A 26,727-nucleotide genomic window follows, 5' to 3' on the forward strand; every position below is an offset into this window, starting at 1 on the left:
AAGAATAAACATACATACATACATATAATCACGTCTATATCCCTTGCGGGGTAGACAGAGCCAACAATCTTTTAAAGACACTGATAGGCCACGTTCAGCTATTTGGGTTTAAGATAGAAATGAGATTCAAATAGATTAAGAATAAATGCAGGTAATTATAATTTATAACTCTAAGCTCTGTTATTTTATTGTTACACATAAACAACATTGCATTACTGTTTAATTGTTTATATAACTTACCTGATTATAAGGCCCATAAAATATTTTCACCTTGGCAGTTAGCACGTTTTAGCAGATAAAGATTCCCACAGGAAATCTATTTAACGCCATACATTAAATAAAGATAACATTGCAAATGTGCCCTTTCTCACAGTTAATACACCCCCATAAATACTCCTCCTTTCCAATTAAGATAAAAAGTGACCCAATAAAGAGGAACATTTTCATTAAAAATTTTTGCGTGATATTATGCGTAGGTAAAAAATGTTACAATGCCCTTAAGCGCGAGGAAGGCAATAAAAGAAGTAAATTGTGGGTCTATTGATTAGTGGATAATATTAATTGCGAGGCGCACCTGGGGCTCGCAGGTGAGCGGCCGATTTGGGGTCAGCGGAGGAGTGACATCGGCGCGGACGAGTCGCAAGATTGTGGGAACCCTCGATACTTTTGGGGCATTTCTGTTAATTGATTCGCAGATATTATTATAGATAAACACGCAAACCCCATAAAATTAATAACGTTTTAGTTTCTTGTGATAAAAAAGCAAAAATTATGTTTATTTACACAAAGAAAATCAATAAGAAACAAATTAGATAAAACATTTTTTGTATCACTTATTTTAATAAATTCCTCTCCAGTAAACCAGGTAAAAAGTATATCTATATATATAAATGAAACAAATGGGTTTAACACTTTCCTCTTTATTTAGAATGATTCCATTGTATTTATCACATGTCGGTAAAATTCTCAAGCACGCCAAGCATTCTCATACAACTGCTAAGTACGGTTAATTTACTGCCTACGCTCAGCTGCTAGAACAACAGCGCCGGATTCAGACATAAAATTATCTTTCAATGTAGACAAATGGAAAGTAACATATTTTTGAGGAGAAAAATAACATTAGATATGTTATTTTTCTCACTCTTATGTCCATCATTTATTCTAGAGTATCTAAATTGACTTCGCGTAAAACAAAATTTGGGAGATTTGGTAAAATAATACCACCCTAAACCCAACTCTGTTGCAGACATTTACACGTACTTATAGGCGATCATTTAAAATGCACAAAGTTTCTGATATTCTCAATGGCTGTTATTAAACTGTAATGCCGAGGATAGTAATAAGAATTGCAAAATATAACTGTACTATACATATGCTGTTCCAATTAGCCAATGACAACATCACTGATAATGGTTTGAAAATGTCAACGTAAACACATTTCGTACTAGATTCTCAATAAGAGTTGCTCACATCAAGACGCGATGATATTTGAAAATGGTACTCATAAAGTTTAATTCTCATAATTCATAAAAGATAGGGTTGCATGATGTAAAAACGAAGTTTTAGTTGAAAATCTGGCTTTTACTAAAACCGTAACATAGAAAAAAAAATGAATTTGGATTTTTTTTCTCGACACAATCGGGCTTTAACTAGTTGTCATAGCTTTCACGCGTTTGTAATCATTATATCATGGATACAGATGTTTACATGACATATTCGCAGCTGCTTTGCTCATGTAAGTACATACCTATAAATAACGTATGGAATACGTGATCGTATAATTACCTACTTCACTATACACGTGTGTGCAGGACGTTAGTTAGTACGTTATTTATAAGCAGGATTTTTATAAATAAAAGGAATAAAGCGAGGACTCGAAACAGTCCTTCAAAAAAATATTATCATGAAATAAAAATCAGTTTGAAAAGACACTTTCAGTATCCTTTAATCCCTTAAACCAGTTCTAAATAAAAAGGAGAAAAAATAAATGATTATTATGTCTAAAGATATGGTAACTATAGTTAAAAGAAACTAGCACACTAACCAATATCATAATCAAGTTTTTTTGATATTACTTATGTGGTAAAAAACAACACGAGATCCCGTTCAGGCAAACCAAAATATACACAATAATTCATCTAACTACTAATTTTATTACAAAAGCAAGAATGCGTAATCCCAGCAATACATTTTGTATTAATTTGGAGCTACGCATAACCATATAAAAGTCGAGTCCCGTCTTCTTGACATAATTTGCATAGTTGTTACAAACTAATAGATTGATCAGTGTAATGAACTCCTTATATATATATATATATTGTGATCAGAATCTTTGTAGTTTTTCCCCTTTAACAGACAATTCACCCTGGAATAACACCAATCTTATAAATAGTTTCAAAAAGCATTTAAAACGGCACTCTATGGAAATAATTAATTTATGATTAAGATACATATCGATCTTGAAATACATATATATAAAATAACCAAGGAGAGGACATTCCTGTTAGATTGAGTATCGATAACTATCTATCGATATAAATGATAACAGACTAGCTTTATAACATAACATACAATCACGTCTATATCCCCTTAGAGATGACAGGGCCAACAGTCATCTAAAGACTAAAAGGCCACGCCCAGCTGCCCGGCTCAGTGATGAAATTGAGATTCAAATAGTGATAAGTTGCTAGCCGATCGCCTAAAAGAGAAATCCCAAATAAATAAGCCTATCTCTTAGTCGCCTTTTACGACATCAATGGAAAAGAGATAGAGTGGTGCTATTCTTTTTTATTTCGGTGCCGGGAACCACACTGTATGATGAAAAAATTTTTAACTCTATTAAGACATACCTGACATAGAAGGGACTGGATTTTTTAATACCAAATATAGTAAAGTTTTATATTATGTGAATTTATCCAATTTGCCATTTCTCCTGTTATTTAACTATTTTAAAACTGCCATGATGTGATTGTTGTGTTTATTTTATTCTTTTTTATTTCCCTCAACAATTTTATTTACTCATTTAACACTTTATTGAGCCAAATAGATATATCAGTAAAGAAAAATATTACAGTTATTAATCTTAATGGTTCCTGTTGCTCAAGGGAACTTCAAACAAAGTATAATGTTGCAGTGTGACACTGACTGATAATTAAAATTTGAGACCCCAACTCCACCTCTGATTCTTAAGATTTATATCTTAAATCCAATATAAAATAGGTTTTTGAATGTCGAAATTAGAAAGATGTTCATTTCGCTACAATATGAAAAAAAGATTTCGTCGCCAACCCAATAATTTCCATTTTGCAATTGTTTGGTTTCCGTTTCCATGTACACCTGAAGGCATTGAATATGTAATTCCTCTTTGTTTAAATGTCCATACTCATTGAACAAGCCTCTTTATGTTCACGCTTCTTTAATGTGCTTTTCTACCTACCTACATTTATGTGAATACACTAATTCTCTGAAAGGATCGTCTTGCTACTACTACTACGCTTTAATCAGGATCAATTCAAGAAATTGTATATAGCGTCCAGATCTACAGTTCCTTTTCTGTGATTACTGTGATGTGTGAGTTACGAGCCAATATATTTCATATTTTTATAGATGTTCAAAACAAGATCAAATTAAATAACCCCAAACAGTAGGACGATCCTTTCACAGATTGTTATAATGAGCACTATATTGAAAAAATATTTTCCTCTAATCTGCGATAAATCACAAAATATTTAATATTTCTAGGTGGGCTAATAATATCTATCTTAAAGCAGACATTAACGCTTATGTGAATATACATTAACATTTTATAATTGTAGGTTTTAAAGACAGAAAACTGCGACGGAGTTATAAATATAAGATTAAAGTTAGATTGACACTAGTATTTATATACAGCGGTTCAAAAGGCTCTTATGATGTATAATATAACATAGATAATAACATGTTTTATGTAAATATTAGACATTAATTACACCTTAATCATTCAACAGCATACAAATGTTTAGTTATAAACGGCCCTTAGCCTTTTAATGATCCTTGATTTTCTACGATAGATACGATAGGGTCTAATATATAGATTAGGCGACCCGCAGTTTGCAATATCATATTTATCCATATTTAATATTATCAAGCCGAAAGTCTGTTAGTTTAGTGGTTTACCCGAAGTTTTTTTCTAGAAATTCCCACTGGAACAACACCTCAGGTAAAAGGTAGTTACGTTAATAGTAATTTGACCTAAAAATATACATCATTGCAAGGCAAGGGATGGGCGTACCTTGATAAACAAGCAAGACTGTAAACTTGCATTTTAATTACATGTAAATGTTTGGTTATTTAGTTAAATTAGCTACACATTGTTTTGCATTGTTTTCGTAGTGTCTCAAAATATTATAAGCGTTTCAATAAAACCAAAAAAAATAATCTTCAATAACTTACTAATCTTGGCCTTGTAAAGTACAAGGCCATGTCTTCACTTCTTAATATTAGTTAATTTCGCGTACTAAGGAATAAATAGCCTCTAAATATTTCCAAGGTCGCTTTGACTGTATGTGCCTCTTTTGCTGTCGATGATTTGGTATTAAATATTAATATAACGCTTACTCTCATTTGTACAGGTATTTTACGATTCGCTCTCGGTATATACTTAAAGTATGTATTCGGGTACCGATATAGCTGATCACAGAATAGGCATTTGGTAAATGGTGGCGGCAGTGCGACACAGACAGCACAACCCTATTTCATGCCTCGGTATTGAACATCTGACTAAACATATCACTGAAAACGTCAAAATGCTTTAAACATAGCTCTTAGGTAAACAGTTAATAGGACATCTCTCGTCGCAATATACTCAGCTAAATAGCAACCAGTATTTTCTCATAGTAAATAGTTGCATTAAGACTTAACATTAAATATCGTGTAATTATTTGTGCACTAATGAAGTTAGTCTCCGTACGCCCGATTTTGAAGTTCCTTTGGTCTTCTTTGTCTGCTCTTTAACTCCCCTGTAAGAAAACAATATTTTTTAAACCTTGAGATCTTAGGAAGTAAGGTTTAAAGCAAATAATTTGTTTAAGCATTACTAGTGTAACGTTAAAAAATTATTTAATCCAGCTCCTTTAGCAATAACAGCGTCTTAAATACGGGGTATAACGACCATTTGGAGCATTTCGGCGCTAAAAATGTTGACAGGCCATTTGGCCTGTAGTTTGATTTTCGATCAATGTTAAATCCAAGGAATTGTTTTTTCTCTTTTGTTTGACTGTTTCACAAGCTGGACTGTACGCTGTGCTGGACTGTACTTGTTTACAGTATTTTGTAATACCCTATCGTTATCAAATTAGACATGTTTGTTTTTTATGAATTGATCGTTTGTGAACTAAATAAATTAAAGTTTTATTGCAGTATTGCAGCTCATTATCAGCAGTATTGCCATTTGGCATAGGCACTTCTTATAACTACTACTGCGCTTTCTTTTCGAAACTTGGCCTATATAGTGTTTTTTTTGGTTTTATTTAGCGTGTTTTTATCAGATACTAGAGGACGCCCGGGGCTCCACTCGCGTAAAATAAATAAAATTCTATCAGCCATTGACAATGGCAAACTTATAGACCTAAGTGGTTTGAGCTGTACATTGATGTCAGTCAAGTCAGGGAGTGTCCTCTTATATATTCATATAGTTAGCAATAATGGTACTTACAAGTATCTAGTCAGGTCCTCAATATCGACGAGCATGGAGTCCTGCCCCATGTGCAGCTCGTCGCGTGCCATCAGCAACTTGACCAGCGAATCGTTCAGCGACTCGATCTGAGAGTGCAGTTCGTTCACTATCACCTGAGAAATAATGAAAAATCTTATTAATTTCGTTCAAAAAGCTGCAACACTGCGACAAAACTTTTATTTATTTAGTTCACAAATGATCAATTCATAAAAAAACATACATATTTTTTATGTTTAGATAATTGTCTAAAGGTAAACTTGTTTGGTCCCATCAAAAATTGAACACCATGTATCCAGCATGGTGTATTAGCTGGACGTCGATTTCGCACGATGTCGATTTTATAAAGACCTACGCTTTTATTCGCATAAAATCGATCCAACAGTTATTACCTGGCTTTTCTTCGCATTACATCGATTCATCCAATTAAATTTTAAAACTTTATAAATTAAAAGAATCTACAATGTTTTTGCAGTACAATCGAGCGAAAAAAGAATATTATGTAGGTAATAAGGAAGTATACAGAGATCGTGGCAAGTGGAAAGAGGTAGTCTCTGCCTACCCCTCCGGAAGAGGCGTGATTTTTATGTATGTAGGTAATAATGATTTAGTTGTATTCTTTTAAATGTGTAAGTTCCTGCACCTTCCATGCAAGTATTTATGAAAACTTTAATATTACATAGTACAAACAGCTAACAGCACACGACGTTGAACACACGAGAGAACTGCGCTTGGTTTAGAAATTTCCTGTCGTCCTATTGGAGGATGACAGTCGTACGACTAAATGTCGAACCAATGATAATAGGAGATAACGGTGATAAAAAAATTACATTTTTTAAATGTTTTACATAGCTTTGATTATGTTAGTCGTGTTCCTATTGATACTTATATATTTTTTTTTCCTATAACTTTATAAAAATCTATGCGTCTGGGATTTTTAAGTAAACGGCTTCTAAACTAAATCTTTCATGTCTCTGGATAATTAAACAAAGGTCGCTATAATCTGTTTATTTAACGTTATATAACCTGTTGATTGAAATATAAAAATTTAAATAAAAATGTTGTGTTTGACTGTACCTTTCTTATGTTGGAAAGTAGTAAAACAATAGAATCGACTTCATGAGAATACAATCATAAGCGGATCGACGTCACGAGAATGCAAACATGGATGGATCGACGTTGTGCGAAATCGACGTCCAGCTAATACACCTCCAGCATACATAGTGTACGATTTTTGATGCCGCCAAATATTGTTGCATTTTTTTGAAATAACGATAGCGTATACAAATTACCAGTACCTACAGTCCAGCACAGCGTACAGTCCAACTTGTAAAACAGTCAAGTAAAAGAGAAAAAGCAATTCCGTGGAATTTACATCGATCGAAAATCAAACTAGAAAACAAACTTGTTACTGGTTGAAAATACTAATTAAATATCATGTTACTAAAAATCCTTTATTATAAATATATGTTTATGATCATAGCTTCGCCAACATATCAGTATTTATGTTTAGATTTTTCAACTGTTCTTCGAGATGGTCGATTTAAAATTTCATTAATATATAAGGAAATAAACAAGATTTTTTACGAGTACAAAAACATTACACAATGGCTATTGTTAACATTTGCTTCTGTAGAAATAATGATCTTCATATGAGTCAGAAGCGACCAGCACAAGGCCGTCGGAAAATGCAGCAAAACACTAAGTAGCATTTGTATGCACTGATTGTGCGACCTCATTACCAACGCGATGCAAATTAAATTGATGACTCAATCAATCAATGATTATAAATATATTAAAGACTTTAAGAAGCTGTAATAGCAACGTACGCAACTTCAAATGAAGTTACCTGTAATTGAGCTATGTTCATGTCAGTGAGTAGCTGTCGCGACACGCGGCGGCGGTCGGGGGCGAGCGGGGCGTTGGCCTTCTCCATGCTGCGGCGCAGCATCTCCGTCACGGGCGACACGGGCCGACTTCGCCGCTCACGCTACACAGCCGAAATAAATATTAATTTTTATGAAAAATGAATAAATTATAACTAAATAATAGTTTTGGAAATAAATCCATTGTATTCTATGGCTTAGTGATGGCATTTAAATTCAAATAATTACAAGTTGCTAGCGCATCGCCTACAAGAAGAGTACCAAGTTTATTTGCCATTTGCTTAGTCTGAGTATCTGGATTTATGAATGTAAGTAAAATGATAATTTTCTAAAATAAATACTGATTTTTACGCAATAAAGATAAAAAACAATTCAACTTTCCATACAAGTGTAGTAAGTGTTAAATAATATGTTACACTTAGTTGAAAAAATTACACTTGTATTAAAAAATCACCTTATGTTTTAAAACTCTGAATAAATCACAATGAGTAAAAGTATATCTTATTCCAAGAAAACCACCTTATCAGCTTTATAATTACTGAGATACCAGATCATTTCTAATGGGGCAAACATAGAACAATTTGATTTGAGTAATAAATGTGTTGTTTTAAATTACCTCCATTTGAATACGAGCCATTTCTTTTGCCTGTGCCAGTGCAATTCGAGCCTCAGTTTGTAAAGTGGCTTGTAAAGCATAGAAGTCAGACTCTTTTAACTCTATGTGGCCCAATGACTGGGACGATCGAGATTTTGATGATTTTGACATCAAAGATGTTGGACGCAACTTGGTTCCTGCAATGCAAATGAAGATGGTTTAATACTTATATTTTGATTGGGTGTATCTGTGTTTTTATTACAAACTTAAAAAATAATTCAAAACATGTTAGTTACACTCAGCCCCAAAGACAATACAAATATTACAACCACACCATGATAAATGAAGCATGAAAGAATTTCCTCTCTTTGTGATGTAAATTCAAGGATTTTAATTGTACAGTAGCCATAAATCAACTTACCACTTTGTACAGTACTTATTTTGTCATTTTTGGTAATGTTCACTGACAATGGTCTTGTCTGATAAGGATGGTTGTAGCTTGATTTGCTAAAAAGGCTTGTCCGGGATGAAGATTTACTACTGTAACTTTTGTCTAGGTCAGATGCTTGAGATTCATTGTCTGATGCTGTCTCGTTCATGAAACAAATTTGTAGATTCATCCCTGCACAACCACACCACATATATATGGTACAATACAATGCATGTAAATATACACAATATAAAATAACAGAGTTATATACCAACACAAGTTATAGACATTATGTTATAGACTAGTCTGAACATTTATTTTTCAAATCTATACAAAACAAAACAATTTTGTACAAACAATGTCCCAAGAATTATATATAAGCATAAGCACATTAAAAATATTTTGAAACTTAACCACTTAATTAATATTGACTAGATACACAATAACTTTTTACCATTTTGGAGCCGGGAATGTAGACTTGGTTTCTTCCCAGGCCGTTCTGTATGACCTAAGCTATAGTACTCTTCTGCGTCAGCGCCCATTGCTAGCCTTCGCCTAATTTCTTCCCTATCATTGCGTTTCTGTAAAAGGTTTATTTATATATGAATTTACCTTCCAAAACCACCCAATATTAACATTTATTTTAGTATATATTTATCATACTCTTGAATCCTGGGTGTTATATTCAGATAAACTAACAATTCTCGTAAATCTGTCTAATATGTTGGGTATATTGTCAGTGAGGGCAGGCCATTCAATTTCTGTTTCGGCGGAATCTCCTATTCCTATAGCCCTTGGACTTAAAGCTGTATCATCACAATGATTGACTTGAAGCTTGGAACTTCCAGTCTTCAACACGTTGGTCTTAAAAAGGTATAAAATTCTTTTGTTCCCTGTTTTTTCTGGTGGGTCCTTGACGCAATCCTCTTCTGGAGTTTTGCTGAACTTGCGTTTAATATTCGTAACAATACTTTCAAACATCTTAAAAATAATCAGTCTTTCTGTTTTTGGCAATAAATATGGCACGAGGTATTTAGATATCGTTTCGGATTCGAATGAAAAAAAAAATAAAAGCGTGTAAGGAAAGGAACATAAACAAAAACAGGATCGTGAGGAAATCTGTCAGTCAACCCCGCTGTCATTTTGACATTTAGGGCAAGGTCAAGCATGCACAGTTCCATTTCTGCGCTCTATTTTTTTTTATCCTACCTACTCTAAAAGGCGATTGCAAAGCGCGAGTTCCAACTTCGGAAATAAAAAAATGAATAACTTACAAGACAGCAAATATTGTCCACTGATTCATGATTATCATAAGTGATTGTGTACAAATCCAAAAGGAATCTTGTATCTTTTTTATAATGTCTTTGTTCAGAATTAAAATATGGCATCGACGCCATCACTAAAACTTGTCACTACGTGATGTCTTCGGAACTTGTAGTCAGTGACTGGCAAGCAGTCTGCTTACACCGTTAAATCACTGTAGAAAGCAGAACCCACTGCCTACTGTCGAATAGTATTTAACTGTTACACATGGTTGCGGCGGACATTGGGTTTAAAGCAGTGATACCGTTACCTTGCTTACCGCGGAAATTCAAATCGTCTAAGCCTTCATATATAAGTATTATTTTTTTTGCTCAGTATTTTGGTATATTACTGATAATAATAGTTAAGCACTTGTTTTTTAAGTCTCGAATAAGATGGGTGACTGTGTACCCTTATCTTTCGTAAGTTTTATTATTTAATAAATATTTAAGTTGTGTTTTGTTATAAATAAATCTAAATACGTGTAGGTATAGAGGTATGAGGTATATATTTTTTTATTTGACACGTAGGAACCTACTGGTATTACGTAACCGTAACTAATCTATACTAATATTATAAAGCTGAAAAGTTTGTTTGTTTGTTTGTTTGTTTGTTTGAACACGCTAATCTCAGAAACTACTGGTTCGAATTGAAAAATTCTTTTTGAATTGACCATTTATTGAGGAAGGCTTTAGGTTATATAACATCACGCTGTATCTATTAGGAGCGAAAAAATAATAGAAAATGTGAAAAAAACGGGGAAAATTATTCATCCTTGAGGGCTTCAGTGATGTCCAAAATAACTATTCCACGCGGACGAAGTCGCGGGCACAGCTAGTGATAAATATGTATATGAAGCTTTATTTTTACCGTTTTAGTAGGTATATGTAGTATGAAGTGCGATAAGTAGATGATGTTTGCGCCAATTACTTATCTGTGCGCAATTTCCATATTAAAAAAAAAGAAGAAAAATCTTCCCGCCTTTTTTTTGAACGTTTTTCGGTTTTTCCGAATACACATCTTTTTATCGATTCCAGAGTTTTATTTCGTCAAAAATTATAAATCAGAGCTAGTTGTCCTCATCAATGATGTATTCTAAAGTCGCGATGGTGGTTGTTATTTTAGGAAACAAACAAATATCTACCTACTTATTGCAGGTATCCTACTTAATTTATTTTACTACTTACCTGCCTTTCAGCTTCTTTGGCTGCTCTTAGATGATTTTCAATGGCGTCCAGGTCTAGTTTTGGCAAAGCAGTTTCAATATTGTATACGTCAAAGCTCCCTGAAAATGTATAATATCAGTGGCAGTAGGATAGTTACCTAGTTGTTTTTCTAGTAAAGAGAGAATTATTAATTCAAGAAACGTCTCTTTCTGCTTTAAAATTTGGAGTCTACTAATTTTCTTGTAGTGTCTTTCCACAACCAACTTTGTTCGGTCAGGCTATGGTATTTTTAAGTATTTATTGTAAGCACTTTTGTCTAGAGAAAGCAATACTTATTATCTCCGCCGCATAGTTAAGCACCATCATGTGTTCTTTCAGTTTTTCCGGGAGAGATTGCCATAAAGTTAAAAAAGACCATTAAGTGCACTTATTTATTCTTAACGTTATGATGGCGTTTTGCGCAGTGTCTATCTTACCTATCCCTGGTTTCAGGTAAAATCCCGGTCAAGTCATGGTTAAAAATTTACTTTTCGCAATGGCTGATTCTTGGATGCTTATTTATTTCAGTAAATGTAGATTTATTATATTGAACATCCATGTTCGAATCGGTAAATAGCTAACGCAAGTGCATAAAGGCACAGGTTCAAATCCCACTTCGTCCATGTACTAATGACTATTTTGGAAATTATGTACGGTCGCGTTCATAATTGCAGTCATAGTTCGCAAAACTTTATAGCTTGCAGTCACCGCTGTCACTCACACATTCACACAAATAACACAATAAACAACAAGCGGTTAAGTGTTGGGTAACGCGCCATCAAGAAGAGGGTAGTGTAAAAAGTCGACCGCTCAGCGACCGTCGTCCGCTAATCAACACAGCGACACGCCACACAGCGAAGATCCATGGTGGAACAGTACGAAAATAATGGCTTCATACCGACCAGAACATTTGCGGAACAGTTCGACACATCAGTGGTTACTGTTCGTCGAGTTTGCACCGTGAGGGACTATTCCACAGACAGCCAGCAAGAAAGCCGTATTTATCCGAAATAAATAAGCAAAAACATTTAGAATTTGCTCGGCAGTATTTGGATTTTGACTGGAACACGGCGATATTTACGGACAAAAAGTTCGTTTACGTCATCGCAACACGGTAGGCTTCATTTATGGCGAAGAAATGCAAATCGGTATGAAGAAAAAAATATTGTGCCAAATATGGAGTCTGGACGCATATCTGTAAATATGTGGGGCTGGATGAGAGCTGCTGGACCTGGGGAACAGGTGTAGATAGCAGGATGCGCTACAGCTGCTCATTATGTGCAAGTGCTGCAAGAAACCATGTTACCAACTGTGCGGTGTATTTATCCGATTGATGATATGCAATATCATTTGTGCAAGAAAACTACCCTGTGTATCGAGTCCATATAGTGCGTGAAAGGTTCTGCCAGTTTATATTAAAACTACTACTTAGATAGTATTTTAAGGACAGCTTCAATATCTTTTCTTTATGAAAACGAATAATTAAGCTGTAACCTTAATAACAGGAGATAGGTAAATTAGTGTAATATGCTGTATGTATACCTTTATATAATCATCAATATGTAAACAAAACTATAGGTAAACTGTTTCAATAAAATTTACTAATTTTAATTATTGAGTGTTTTATTTTGCTCCCTCTTGTTTAATATTTCTTACTGATTTCCGTGTTTGAAGACACGGGTATCGTAATTCTTAGATATATCAGTCAGTTAGTTAGTCAGTCAGTTACTTAGTTCAAATGGCACCTTGAAACATTAAAAATTGTCAGTAACAATAATATATTTTTTTTAATAGACAGAAATTCCTTGAATAACTTCGGAATCCGCTAGTAACTAGAACAAGCGAGTGTGAGCAAGCGAGATTATCTAGTATATCTTAGATCTCACTTGCACAAACGAAGTAATAAAATTGCTACCCAATAACTTTCTAAGGAACCACTACCTATGTTAGGGTCGTGTGCAGACAAACTTTCAACTTTGTTGAAATGACATAAGTCTGGCAGTCGCAGGCTTCCCTGATAGGCAAATCTTATGCAAATAATGAGATACGACGATATCTCGATCGACAATTATCGGGCCCAGTTCGGACATCGTTGATAACCGTCTCTTTCTGTTTTGTTATGTTATATGTCATAGAATAATAAACTGTTTTACTTAGTAATCATTGGTATTAAAGACCGTATTCATTTGAAGGAATATTTATTCTTTTTAAATATGCATGTGTGTGCGTATCTAGTGGAACCACAGTGCACGCTATTTTAACCCGTAAGAATTTTAAAACTATGACTGCAGATATGAACGCGATCGTACATTTGTTTGAATACCAAGCGATGCTCTTACGATTTCGAAAAATATGATGAGGAAACCGGCACATTTAGGCAACTGGATATGTAACTATGATCGATCCAATACCTATGGGTTAAGATCCAGTACAAAAGTTACGGAGGTCAGATGGAAGTTCAGGTTCAGGTGTTTCATACGAAGACGAAGCGATCACTTCGTGTAAAAACCTGACTCACCCAATTCAGGATCTATGGTCAAAGGCATACCCCGGGTTCCTTTCCAGAGAGGAAGATGCAACCGGGACTAAAGCTAGTAGGATGAAGTAAAACTATAAGTATACATTACTTTTATTTTCATTGTACAGAAAAAAAATTAAATAGCCTGTTATTGTTTTAAGTATTTTAAAATTATAATATCGTTCTATTTATTTATTCTCAACTAGCTGATGCCCGAGACATTGTACGCCTAAAATTATAAGTTTTCATGTTATTCAAATGTAAAAGCTATATATTATATAGGATAAGATGTTATAAGTTATTTAATAATAATATCGCAATTACTTTTGTTTCTTACCTAGATCACAGTCTTTAAAACTGTTGGTTTTGTTACGGACGGATGTGGTAGTTTGAGCATTTTGGCTACAACTCTTCTTTGATAGTGTTTCTATATGTTGTTCTCTTGGAAATTTCGATTCACTGTAACACGATATCATTTTAAAACTTTTAAAGTCTGACTTTGACACACACACAAACGCATACCTCAGCTACGCTTTTATCAAAATATGTAATGTCCTTTCCGCTGATATAAAAACATATTTATGTTACGTTTCACAGGTAACATTTTACATTAACTGAATAAAGAAGTGATTGCTTTCCTCCTTAATTCGCCAGAGCCGTAATTGACGTCAGTGCTATTTTTAAAATGCCTAATTCATACACCGTCATAGGATGATGTAATGATTCCTTTTTGTTAAAGTTTGTGTTAAATGCATTCAATGCAAGAATTTTATTTGAAAGAATGTTATTTTTGTTATATACATAAGTACTAGAAACATAATTCTAAGACGATAAACTTAAATTAAGAGAAAGGCAATGTAAGAGTTTAATCTGATGTAGATGTTACTAGTAAGTATTTTTACTTACTTTTTGGCTTCATTGCAGTTATTTGTTAAGATATTGTGCGGCGAAATTTTTTTATTACTTCCCTTTTTACACTGTATGTTGATTGAAGGTAAATCAAACGATTTCGAGGAACTGGCGATTTCATTAGAATTCCCATCTGTAACCACTGCTGGAACTGGTTCTTTGATACATGTGCTCCATAGTTTATCTCGTTCACGCATTTCATCTAACTTGGGAATAATTTTTCTAAGTTCTGTACTTAATTGTTTAATTGTATTTTCAACATTTAGACTTAGTTTATCCGTGTCGTACTCAGTGTCATATATGATAATATCATCTTTTGCATCTGATAGAAATGCATCAGCTATTGTACTATTGGTATTTTCTATTAACAGAAATGTAGGCCTGCTGAGATTCATTTCGGTTCTGGTATTTGTTTCATTTTCTTTGTTTATATCACAAACGTCTTCAGCTTCTTCTCTTTCTGTAATATATTCTGTGGATGGCTCTTTGTTCAAATCATTTTCATCACATTGTGTTTCTACTAATTTTTTGATAACATGATTCACTACGTCACTGATGTTATTTATTGTAGTTTCAATAGGTTTTGCAAATGTATCTTTAATATCTTTTCTTAATTCTTCAAGATCATTCTGTATATTTATATTATAATTTAATAGTTGTTTAATTTCATCTTCAATTTCTTTATTGAAGTCTCCTATAATGTTTTTAGCATTTAAATTGTTTTCAAAATCAGCATCAGAGTAGTTAGAGCTACAGCTAATCTTTTCATCATTATTGTTGTTAGCATTCTGAGAAATATTTTTAATAAGATCGGGTATTTCACTTTGCAAAATATGACTATCTAATTTTTTAATTTGAGTGAATGTGTCATTTTGAAAAGGATAAAATTTAGCCTCGTTGTTTTCACTCCTTGGGTAGTTGTTATTATTATTAATATTTTCTAATTCAGTTACTATTTCATTTTGGTTAGTTTCATTTTCGTAGCCTATTTCTGTTATCTCTACATCATCGTCAGTCATATCATTTTCGGAATAATAAAAGTTTTCTATGTTTGAAGAGTAATCCTGAAACAGATTTATATTTAATAATAAATTTATAAAAAAATTACCCACACAAAATTTAAGTCGAGTTAACTTTTTCACACACACACACACACTTGTCACTTATCCATGGAAGGCTTCCATCGTACATTAACTTCAAACACTTTCAAGGATTCCCTAACAACATAAGAAAAATTTTACCTGTAATGTATGCGCCAAGTGTTGGAAGCCTGGATAATTTGGATTCACGATGCCCCTGGGTACGGGTTGTATTCCGTTTTCTGACATCTCATCAGAATCTGAGTTATCGAAAGCTTGTTCTTCAATTGGCGAATAATTTGAAGATGCATCAGAAACCTCTGCAAAGATTCAGATATCAATATCCGTCAATTCCATGAAACAAACGTGTGTTAAAACGGACCTGTATAGTACCCTAGACATATGTAGAGCTTTTGTTTTACTCATGGAAGTGGAGTCGTAAAAATCGACTAGGGGAACAAGTACACCAGATGCAACATATGTCAGAAAATATAAGGAATAGAAATAGATTTACTTTTAAAACAGGATACAAAGAATCCGTTAGTGACGTCAATATAAGTATCATTATGTCTACTACCGCTTCCAAAACGCAGATGTAAAAGAACCGCCGGAACAAACTGCGTCATTTTCTCTGGAGCTCAATTTACAAATATAAATCTTTAATCTAAAACGTGGTCGAAAGCACATTGTCTACATTTTATAAAAGAAATTTAGGTGAAGCAGATTGCTTTTTGTGTAACGACACCAACTAATACCTAAAATAGAGAGAGGCAATTAAAAACACACAATTGTATGTGGAGGTAAAGCGTATTGAGTATAACGGTAAAAAAAGTACGGGACGAAATGGAAAGTATGTAGTATAAACACTGAAAATCTATCGCATGCGTGCACGCTTTTACCATACTCGTAAGTACAAATGCATAATGTTATAATGTACCTACATAGTATACTCTCACCTCTCTTCAGCTGGAACATAGCCTGTAAGTCTTTTCGAGATTTATTATAAATAAAAAACAAAAATAAAATTCTCCTCTGGCCTCCTGTGCCCGAATGTTACGTACATAAATAATGTATACTATTATTTAAATATTTTATTGCATACATACTTTCTTATTTATTAACCTTATGAGAATTATAGGTAACATAACGCTTTTTCAACCTCAAATTTTATTGGTTCAATAATATTTCTATAAATACAAACTATAGTCATGCAAATAAGAAGTTATTATACCCACAAAGTTATATTCCAATAGATATAATACATATGTATATATCCAAAAAGTCAAGTAAACAAAAAGTAAGCAGGTCCTAAGTGGTGGGCTTAGTGGAAAGTAAGTTAGTGTTTTCATATACCTTCTCCGCCTCAACACTCTAACCCTGTATGAAGAAATTAAGTAGGTGAGTGTGGAAGACTTGTCCTAAATAAAATTTCCTAGAATACCTAAAACCTAAATATTTTGTTGGACAGGTGGTCATACCTATAGTTGCTTGTATCTCCTCCAGATTTGTTATTTCCTTGAAATTTGGCCTCGTAAAGTTCACGTAACCTTGGTTGTTAATTCTATACTGCTTGTTACATACGGCAAGTTCATCTGGATTCGTGCCTTGTTCAGAAGTCTGTATCGGCGTGTTATCTTCTAAATTCTCGCGGTATTCACTGGTGTTGAAGTAATTCTGTGTGAAGTTGTCAAAACCGTTTAAATTTCTGAACACGTTGTTCGGTTCGGTGTTGTCAGACACGAGCCAACTTCTGTTATTCGTAATTTTTTGATACAAATTCTCATTTCGAGTCACGGCCGCTACATTGCCGTTGTCAATCACTTGTTTGATCCTCATGATTACCTGAAATAAAAAAATACTTAAATGAATGACCATATAAATATAGAACGTTGATATTTTAGATTTGAATCCTGAGAGTTAGGTATGTTTGTTTTTAGACGAATTGGTAGGTACCTAAAACTTAATCTTCCTATAAATAAGTATTTAATCTTTTATCTTTACTCTCTTTACGTAACACTCAACTTAGTAAACACTGCTTTATGGAGGCCTCTGGCAACGCCTTATTAAGTTCCAAGTTATAGCTTAGGGAAGTTTACCAAGTACCGCACTAATCTCTGGACGGTGATAGCTGGCTCGCCTCACAGTGATTGACAAGGGTGTAAAATCTCTATCTCATCTGAATAATATCAAGTTAAGTGATCTCATCAGTTTCACCAGCTTCACGAAAATAATTTTTTGAGTCAATAACAATATTAATTGCGTAGCCTCTAATACTAATATCTCTTTATGCCACTTTGTTTATTAAGTACAGGTTCATTATCATTAGGAAGTTTGAAATAACATAAATAAAAAAAGGACAACGATTATTATATTCCTAACAACCTTGATAAAGCATCTTAATGGGATACAGATTGCATAAATATGGGTAAGTCGATGTAACTAAAGTTAGATAGATATAATGACGACAATATCCCCTAAGAAAGGTGTGAAGTGAAGCCTACGAAAAAAGCTAGACCACACAACCTAGCCAGCTGTATTATACCTACCCATTTACAGAGGACTTCGGCGTCGAATTCTATGATGTCTGTTACGGTACTCCCTTGAAACGAATCACCATAAATAAGAAATGATAATAAAGTGTCGTCTCGTTATACACATAAAGAAAATGTTATTAGGTAATCATATGTTCGAAGTTATTTCTGCTCGGATGGAAGTTTTAGGTCAATCTTCGTCAGCATGACTTAGACATCATCAATATTGCTTAGACATTTAGAAACACAACATATCATGTTGAAACTAACTAGGTAGTAATTAAATCCCTTTTTTATTTCTCAATCTTAAACGTAACTGGTCTTAATATTTAATTATATTTTATACATATTAAATCTCATAAATCACTGCTTCTGGAGAAAGCGTCTCAAAAGGAAAACTTCTTTGTAAGATACATGGTCTCATTAATTTTAAATTTCATTTTCTAGTGTAGGTACTTATACAATGAACACCAATAACAACATAATGGCATTGTAATGTAAACAAATTAAGAAGCTTTCTTTTTAATATTTGTTCCAATTTCTACGTCTACATAATGAGCGAATATTAGAATAACAAATAAGATAATCTGATGCATAAATTATATAAACACCTAGCAATGAAAATAATATTTACGATACGATGCCTAAAAACATCTTAGCTTATACAGTTTTCTTGGGTAAGTAACGACACCTGATAATATAAGCTTATGGTTATGTTTTAATCATTGAATTTTATATCCCCAATCCTAATAGCTAGATCAGGGCCGGATATTGTAAGCGGTGCGTTGGTGTATCCGGGAGGCGGGAGGTGGCGGAGGCATCGGCGAACGTGACGTGTCGTCCGCCATACAGTTTGGCTTTACAAAAGTATAAAACGTTAAAAAAACGGCATCGATATTAAGATGCATAATATTTTGTCCATGTGTAATATGATGGGACCTTATAGAATCAGTTCGTATGTTTTTTTTTAATAAGTATGTACATTGTACATACCTACTTATATTAAAAAACGCCTAGAACTTACACAGACTTGAATTAGCGAAAATGGGCAGATATTCAATCTTTATGATCCGTCTAAATGACGAGTTTGAATATGAGATAAAAATTTCTTTATATAGTTCATTATAAACCATAGAAATCGGAATAGGTATATACTCGTAGCTACTCTTATTTTATTTCGATTTCTATGCTACAAACCCGCCATAATTTTTTGACTCTGCTCGTATGTGACGAGTATGTGTGCCACATTTTTGATTAAATTAAATATATTCATTAATTTGGAGAATATTTCCAGAATAACTTATGGATTTCTTTCTTCCGTTCTTTTATTCTTTTACCTCCCATTGCGCACACTCGCTAATAAACCTAACCTCACCCATATTTAAAGATTACATTTTTAAGAATCGCCATAGTATCGAGAAAATTATCATATCCCAATGATATTCCCAAAGCGAATTTTATGAAATATACAAAAAAGGTAATTTCGCTAATACAATAAAGGTTTAAAATTATATAGAAACTAACTCATAAACATCAAATAAAAATAAACTCAGGCAATGTCGTTCTTATTAGTAAACTTCTATATTTTTGTACTGATATTGTATATATGGATGTATACATACATACATATAGTTACGTCTATATCCCTTGCGGGCTAGACAGAGCCAACAGTCTTGAAAAGACTGACAGGCCACGTTCAGCTTTTTGGCTCGATGATAGAATTGAGATTCAAATAGTGACGGATTGCTAGCCCATCGCATAAAAAAAGAAGAACCAAGTTTGTAAGCCTATCCCTTAGTCGCCTTTTACGACATCCATGGGAGTGGTCCTATTCTTTTTGTATTAGAGCCGGGAACCACACGACATAATTATGTAAGTCAGTGTTTGGTACACTATTTAAACGGGTTAAATACTTATGTAAGACTGACTTCTACTGACATGAAATAGATTATAGCTGTAAAGAAAACAAAGATTTCCTCAGATTACTTCAGCGTTTTTTTACCATCTCTCTAGTCGCTTTTTAGGGTTCCGTACGTCTGAATACAAAAACGGAACCCTTATAGGATCACTCGTGTGTCTGTCCGTCCGTCGTCGCTCAGTCAATTATCTCCGAATCTATTAGACCGATTAAGTTGAAATTTGGTACACATATCAATTCTAGTGACCCAAACACAGATGAAATCTGTATATGGGGGGTCATTTTTGGGGGGAAAGGGGAAAATAAAAAAAAAATTCTGAAAACTGCATCGTGTGGCATATCAAATGAAAGGTCTTGTTAAGAAGATCTTAAATGTATTTTTTTGTAATTTTAAAATAAATAGTTTCCAAGTTATTCAAGAAAATAGACGAAAATTGACTATTCTCCCCCCCCCCTTATCTCCGAAACTACTGAACCTAAAATTTTGAAAAAAATACAGAAATTAGTTTTCTCCTTATAGATTATAGGAAAAACCTATAAGAAGTCCATGATATTAAAATAACATGGTAAATCACTCAATATTGAACAATAGATAATATATTTAGTAATATCCCTCTCCAATCAGGGGCCATTCATACTTTTTTAGTTACCACAAACAAATTTGGGTCAGTTTAAAAAAACATTATAGGTAACATCGTACGGAACCCTCTTCACGCGAGTTCAACTCGCACTTGTCCCCTTTTTTCTATAGTTGCATACGTTGCGGTTGTGCGACAGGATTAAGGAAAAAAAATCATATTTTTTGTCTAATGGTAGCGGCTGTCGTCAATATTAGTTTTGTCATCAGATAATAATAGAAGTTAATAAGATAAAAAACGTCATTAGGAAGAAAACAACTCAATTTTGTCAGTGGTATTACTTTAAAAAATACATAATACCTATCCAAACTACTTCAAATGATAATTATTAAATTAGTATTTTTTTTAAATATTAGGTAGGTAGGTACCTACTTTTATTTTATGTATATGTGATTGATATGTACATATAATATTTTAATTTCAAATTTCAAAATTTTTATTCTTTATTATGGTACATTTGGACATCACTTAATAACTTTATTATTATTATACGAAATTTAAGTAAAAAAAAATACGAAAATAAATAATACGATTTATACTAAATTTAAATAATAAAAATTTAAATAAATTGATGTACTGAATTTTGATTAAGGTTCAAATCAAACTACAAATCTTTACGACGTTCCTGCACCAAGCTCAAGCCAGCCAGATATGTTTATATCTTCAGGTAATCATCAGTCCTATAAAAAACCTACTCATAAAATACTTTCTCTTTGAAGTTTTGGTCAGGCATATCAAGAACCGGTATAATACTCATAAAAATATACTCGAACCTAGGTTACTGTGATTATTTATTATACCTCGAGTTTCAAAACTTTTGATTTTATCAGGTGGTAGAGTTAAAACTCGAGAATTTCGAAGTGGAAATGTTTTTGTCCAAAAGAAAGTTTCAATTTTATCTCTCGAGAGCGAGCTCTTAATAAGTGGGAGAATTAATTAATTCTAACTCTACAGCATCTCGTGCTTACTGCTCTTTAGTAACTTTTGTACATAAATATATTTTTCTAATCTAAAATTTTAATTACTTTAGTATACCTACATACTGTCGACGGTTTTAATTGAATGGCTAAATATGTAATTTTTTTGAGTTTCGAACATATGCAGGTATAATGATTCAATGGTATACGTAGCAGATCAAATAAATAATGTACACTTTTAATAAATTCTGTTACATATACGTATACAGATATAAATAACGTATTGACATTTTTGTCGGGTGCAGTATTGTTAACGTGACCATTTTTTTTTTGCGTCAGAGCGGGACGCTTTCAGAATTTTGTACATAAGTAAATAAAAAAATATACTATATACTTAATATATAAGTTAATTATGAATAATTATCTATACATATAATAAAACAGTAAAAATATTTTGTCTGTACATTTAGTATTTTTGGCTGACTGTTCTCGTCAGCGAGATTTGAGTGCAATATTGATATAAAATAAGTATAAAAGTTTAGTTTGTTTGCAAAAGCGGGACATTTTTGCTCTCGCTGGGGACAGCGGGACAGGCAGCCTGAAAGCGGGACAATCCCGCCGAAAGCGGGACGTATGGTCACTTTAAGTATTGTGTATTATATAAATCCGATAACTCACGCTTGCTAACTGGTATAGATACTTATCTACTAACAATATATTTTTCTGTAAAAGTACCGCTTCTGCATAAGATATAGTAATAGTAGTATAAGTAATAATATTTTGGCAAGTTTTACGTTGGTTACTCTTTTCAGCCCATCCACATTCAATAGGGATGTGGACTGTACTCAAATAAGTATAAAATTTTACCACGAAAAGGTAGTTTCTATAGTAAAAATAATAAAAAACACAATATTTTCCTCAATAAACAAGGGATTATTTTTTTATTTCATAAAATGTAATAAAATATTTCACCCTCAAGTCACGTGACAATGAACACCAATCAAAACGCGTGATGTCACGCGTTGCAATACAAGAATTTTCGTTGTCAAGTATTATGGTGTTTGTTGATATTTGGATCATATTATTACCGTGATTTCCGTCCGATTATCTTTTTGAATAAATTTTTAAAGGCTTTCCCATAATGGAAAGTGGATATATTAAGGCAGATAGTTTAAATTTGCCAAGAATTGATTGCTTTACGGTGGCTAATTTCTTCGCAACAAATAGTAAATTCTGCTCTGCTGAATTTAGAAATGTGAAGACATCCATGTAAGAAATATACTCAAGATACATTATTATAGCAATAGTAGGTATTTTTAAATTATAAGGTAAAAACGAAATAATATGATTTTGCCATATCATTAGCCAACTATAATGAAAGAACGAAACATTGTTTACATTATTCCTAACCTAAAAATTCGAGTTTTCGTCTTTGAAAACTTGAAGAGAAAAAATATTATAATATGTACAAGTAAATGTAACAAATATTATCAAACTTACATCAAAATGATCCTCACAGAAATACATTTTACTTTGTGTTTTACACTTTTTCCGCATCGTTTTTGTACGTGGAACGTGAATAAACAGTTTTCAGGTGTTTTAATAGTTGTACTTTTACACTGCGGCACCGCACAATATTTATAAAATTTTGAATTCATATTATTATCACACAACTACGAAATAACTATTACATACATACAACTTCGACAATATTTTATAACGCGTGACGTCACAGCGGCCGTTTGACAGGTATCCGCGTTTTGGCGCGATATTTTAAATGGAATTTTAAATAAATTATTTTAAAGGAATTACTTGAAATAAAAAAATAATAATAAATAGTTTGGGTAATATTTGGTACTTATGCATGGTTTTAAACACTTTCCCAAAAATAGTCCACATCCCTATTGACATTTATATTGAACTATATATTTTGGAATGAAAAATATAGGTACCTAGTGAAAATCACCTAGACACAAAACACAATAGAACTAAGACGTGACTTTGCCGCCTTCTATAAAAAGGTCGTTTTCTCTATGAATCTCGGATCTGCATCCTTGAAAATTACTGATAGAGTCAGTTTTTTAAGACAATATAATTTTATATTTAACCACATAGGTACGTATGTCACTTATAGATGAAACTTATTTCAATAAAATATATTAGCTTTTTAATGTGGACATGTGGGTAAAAACCTACTTCTTTGCCTTTGTCTTAATAACTAAAGGTAATCTTAGCTTGAGACAGGGAAGTTAGTACAACGAGTCAGATAACTTACAGGTCGAACTTCGAACCAACGGTAGGTGAACGCCCCGTTCCCATTTGCCATCAACATTTCCCACGATTATCAGTTTTTGCGCGATATGATCTATGAATCCTAACACCACGTGAAAGATAAAAAAAGTTAAAACTATCGTTGTTTTATGCTTATGGTGATAACAAGAGATTGTCATCTGATATGAAAGGCTTAAAACATTCAACCAAAGCTAACCTATAGATGTTTTATAAATTAATTTACTCAAATTTTACCTGATGGTTTAATCGCGTGACTATTTAGTAAGTAAATTAAATTTAACTTTTCTATAGGTACGGCCCATTAAGTTGTTATTTTAATTAGGTAAAAAATATTCTTACCTATCTTTAATAAGTCATTATGGATTTCGAAATACATACATACATACATAAAATCACGCCTCTTTCCCGGAGGGGTAGGCAGAGACTACCTTTTTCCACTTGCCACGATCTCTGCATATTTCCTTCGCTTCATCCACATTCATAACTCTCTTCATGCAAGCTCGGCGGTTTCGGGTACTTTTGATCTGACCCTTTACCAGGACGTCCTTAATTTGATCAAGATACGTTCGTCTAGGTCTTCTCACTCCGACCTTTCCCTCCACACTCGAAATATTAAATTTGAAATAGGCATTACCTAATTTATATATAGTTGATATGTTATTATTAGCCTTGTTGATATGTGTCTTTTAACGTGGTTTTCTCTCCTTATTTTTATCTTTACAAATGCTCAAATTACTTCTTCTACAGTATAGTTACCTATAGAATAATCGCTTCGTAAGATAAAATACTTTTAAAAATTAATATGTACTTACTTATATATTTTATACGTATGTTATATAATAGGTGCATGAAATAGTAAACATTGCATTTTGTTTGCCGTGGTTAAACCCCATAATATACGAGTATGTAGTGTGTGGTAGCACAGCGCAGGGCCACGTGGCGGGCTGCCAACAAATTGATTTTTTGCGACGACTCGGAAACTAATCCTATTAAGAGGGAAAGGCGTCCTTATCCTTAATTCCTTATATTTTCTACTTAGGCCGGGTATACTTATGTAACACATTTATAAAAGAAAATTACAAACTATTCAATTCAATTGAAAATCTTTATTGCATATTTTAAAGAAGGTACATCAGTTGAATTACAATTACATACATACATACATACATACATAACATCACGTCTATATCCCTTACGGGGTAGACAGAGCCAACAGTCTTGAAAAGACTGAAAGGCCACGTTCAGCTATTTGGCTTAATGATAGAATTGAGATTCAAATAGTGACAGGTTGCTAGCCTATCGCCTAAAAAGAATCCCAAGTTTGTAAGCCTATCCCTTAGTCGCCTTTTACGACATCCATGGGAAAGAGATGGAGTGGTCCTATTCTTTTTTTTTTTTTTTTATTGGTGCCGGGAACCACAATTACAATTACTGCTACAATATAAAACCTGTTGGGCATCGAATATTCAAATTAATATGGAACATACTGAATTATTTATTTATTTAGTCGATAGGTAAGTTCATATGAATTTCAACATTTAGCTTTCGACAGGTTTCAGATCCAAGACTATAATATAAATTCTACTTACCTTTGTATTTGGAAAAATGTAGGAAGAATTAATTCAGGTTTGGGCGAAAGCATGATTTCCCTTGGTCATGCCATTGGTGACTAAGATAAGTACAGTCAAAATAGTAAGTAGAAAAGACAGAAAACTTATTCACAAATAGGTACTTACGTTTATATAACGTACCTACGAAGAAACGATTTACGTTACGAACGTATTTATACGTTTATGATAGGATATCAATAAATAAGTAAAAAGCAGTAAACTGTTGTAGGGCAGAGTATGATCCATATCAGGTATTCCATTCATATGTCTGCTTCCAATAAGAAGATTGACTATTTTCTATGTAGCCTGCCTACTGTACCAATTTGCAGCCTACTGTTCTTTAAAACAAACAGATAAGCAAACGCTACGGCCAAAAACAAGAGGAAAACCTTTGCATCTGTTATAATCTCATTAAAACGGTTGAATAAAGCAATTCAGCCTTTATGTTGTTAATTGTTGAGCTGTAACGATCTTTGTTTAGTACAAATTCTTTCAAAATGGAGCAACTCTTACCCGCTGTGTAATCGTTTTGGACGATTTAGGTTAGTCACGAACATTACAGTACTCTCATTTGCAAATTGATAAGGGAACGTACCTATTTAGGTATTTTGTCGTGACAGCTCTGTACCTATCAGTACGAACACAAGTCACTTCCTATCTAAATAAATGTACTGTGTTCAAGGTTTCACTGTCACTACCATTCTGGCATATGGCAAATAGTTATTTTAATAGTAGGTAATCACAATAAGAAAAATAGTTCGATATGCAACCGATGTTATTACGATGTGGGAAAATATTGTTAAGGAACTTACGCGTTCAGGAAACTGGTTGTGTTTGTAATATGATCTACCTAATATGAGTTAGATTGCCCTGCGCTGTCGCGGATTCAGAATGGTCATTAGGCGCATTCGGTATCCTCTTCAGTGAGGTGAGGACGCAACCGAGTCTGACGAGGAGAGTGACAAACTATCAATAAAAATTTAATATCTCTCTCTCTCTCTCTCTCCGCTCAGTTAAAAAGAACCAAGGGAGTCTTCAAATTAAAATACGTTTCAACAGATTCAATAACATGAGTAAATACAAAAAAAAATACATGGGCAACTTTGGGAGGTTTTGTTGGCAGCTATCAACAAACACATAAATAATAATAGCTATTGTTGCGACAATCCAAATTTTATTAAACCACG

At 33.2% G+C, this 26,727-nt stretch overlaps 1 protein-coding gene across 1 annotated transcript in view; it reads right to left on the reverse strand.

Moving 5' to 3' along the window:
- Nucleotides 1-905: 905 nt before the first annotated feature.
- Nucleotides 906-26,727, reverse strand: part of LOC106133547 (putative uncharacterized protein DDB_G0282133) — a 32,380-nt gene continuing 6,558 nt past the window's right edge. The window contains exons 2-12 of the mRNA XM_060954452.1: nucleotides 17,113-17,476; nucleotides 15,797-15,954; nucleotides 14,553-15,619; nucleotides 13,984-14,105; nucleotides 11,111-11,208; nucleotides 9,076-9,202; nucleotides 8,613-8,813; nucleotides 8,213-8,388; nucleotides 7,560-7,700; nucleotides 5,693-5,826; nucleotides 906-4,997 (exon numbers count right to left, since the gene is read on the reverse strand). Of these exons, the coding sequence (XP_060810435.1) occupies nucleotides 4,916-4,997; nucleotides 5,693-5,826; nucleotides 7,560-7,700; nucleotides 8,213-8,388; nucleotides 8,613-8,813; nucleotides 9,076-9,202; nucleotides 11,111-11,208; nucleotides 13,984-14,105; nucleotides 14,553-15,619; nucleotides 15,797-15,954; nucleotides 17,113-17,470 (2,664 nt within the window). The 5' untranslated portion in view covers nucleotides 17,471-17,476 and the 3' untranslated portion in view covers nucleotides 906-4,915. The remainder of the gene's footprint in view (nucleotides 4,998-5,692; nucleotides 5,827-7,559; nucleotides 7,701-8,212; nucleotides 8,389-8,612; nucleotides 8,814-9,075; nucleotides 9,203-11,110; nucleotides 11,209-13,983; nucleotides 14,106-14,552; nucleotides 15,620-15,796; nucleotides 15,955-17,112; nucleotides 17,477-26,727) is intronic.

The sequence above is a fragment of the Amyelois transitella genome, chromosome 2 (genome assembly GCF_032362555.1).
Source record: "Amyelois transitella isolate CPQ chromosome 2, ilAmyTran1.1, whole genome shotgun sequence".
Taxonomy (NCBI): Eukaryota; Metazoa; Arthropoda; class Insecta; order Lepidoptera; family Pyralidae; genus Amyelois; species Amyelois transitella.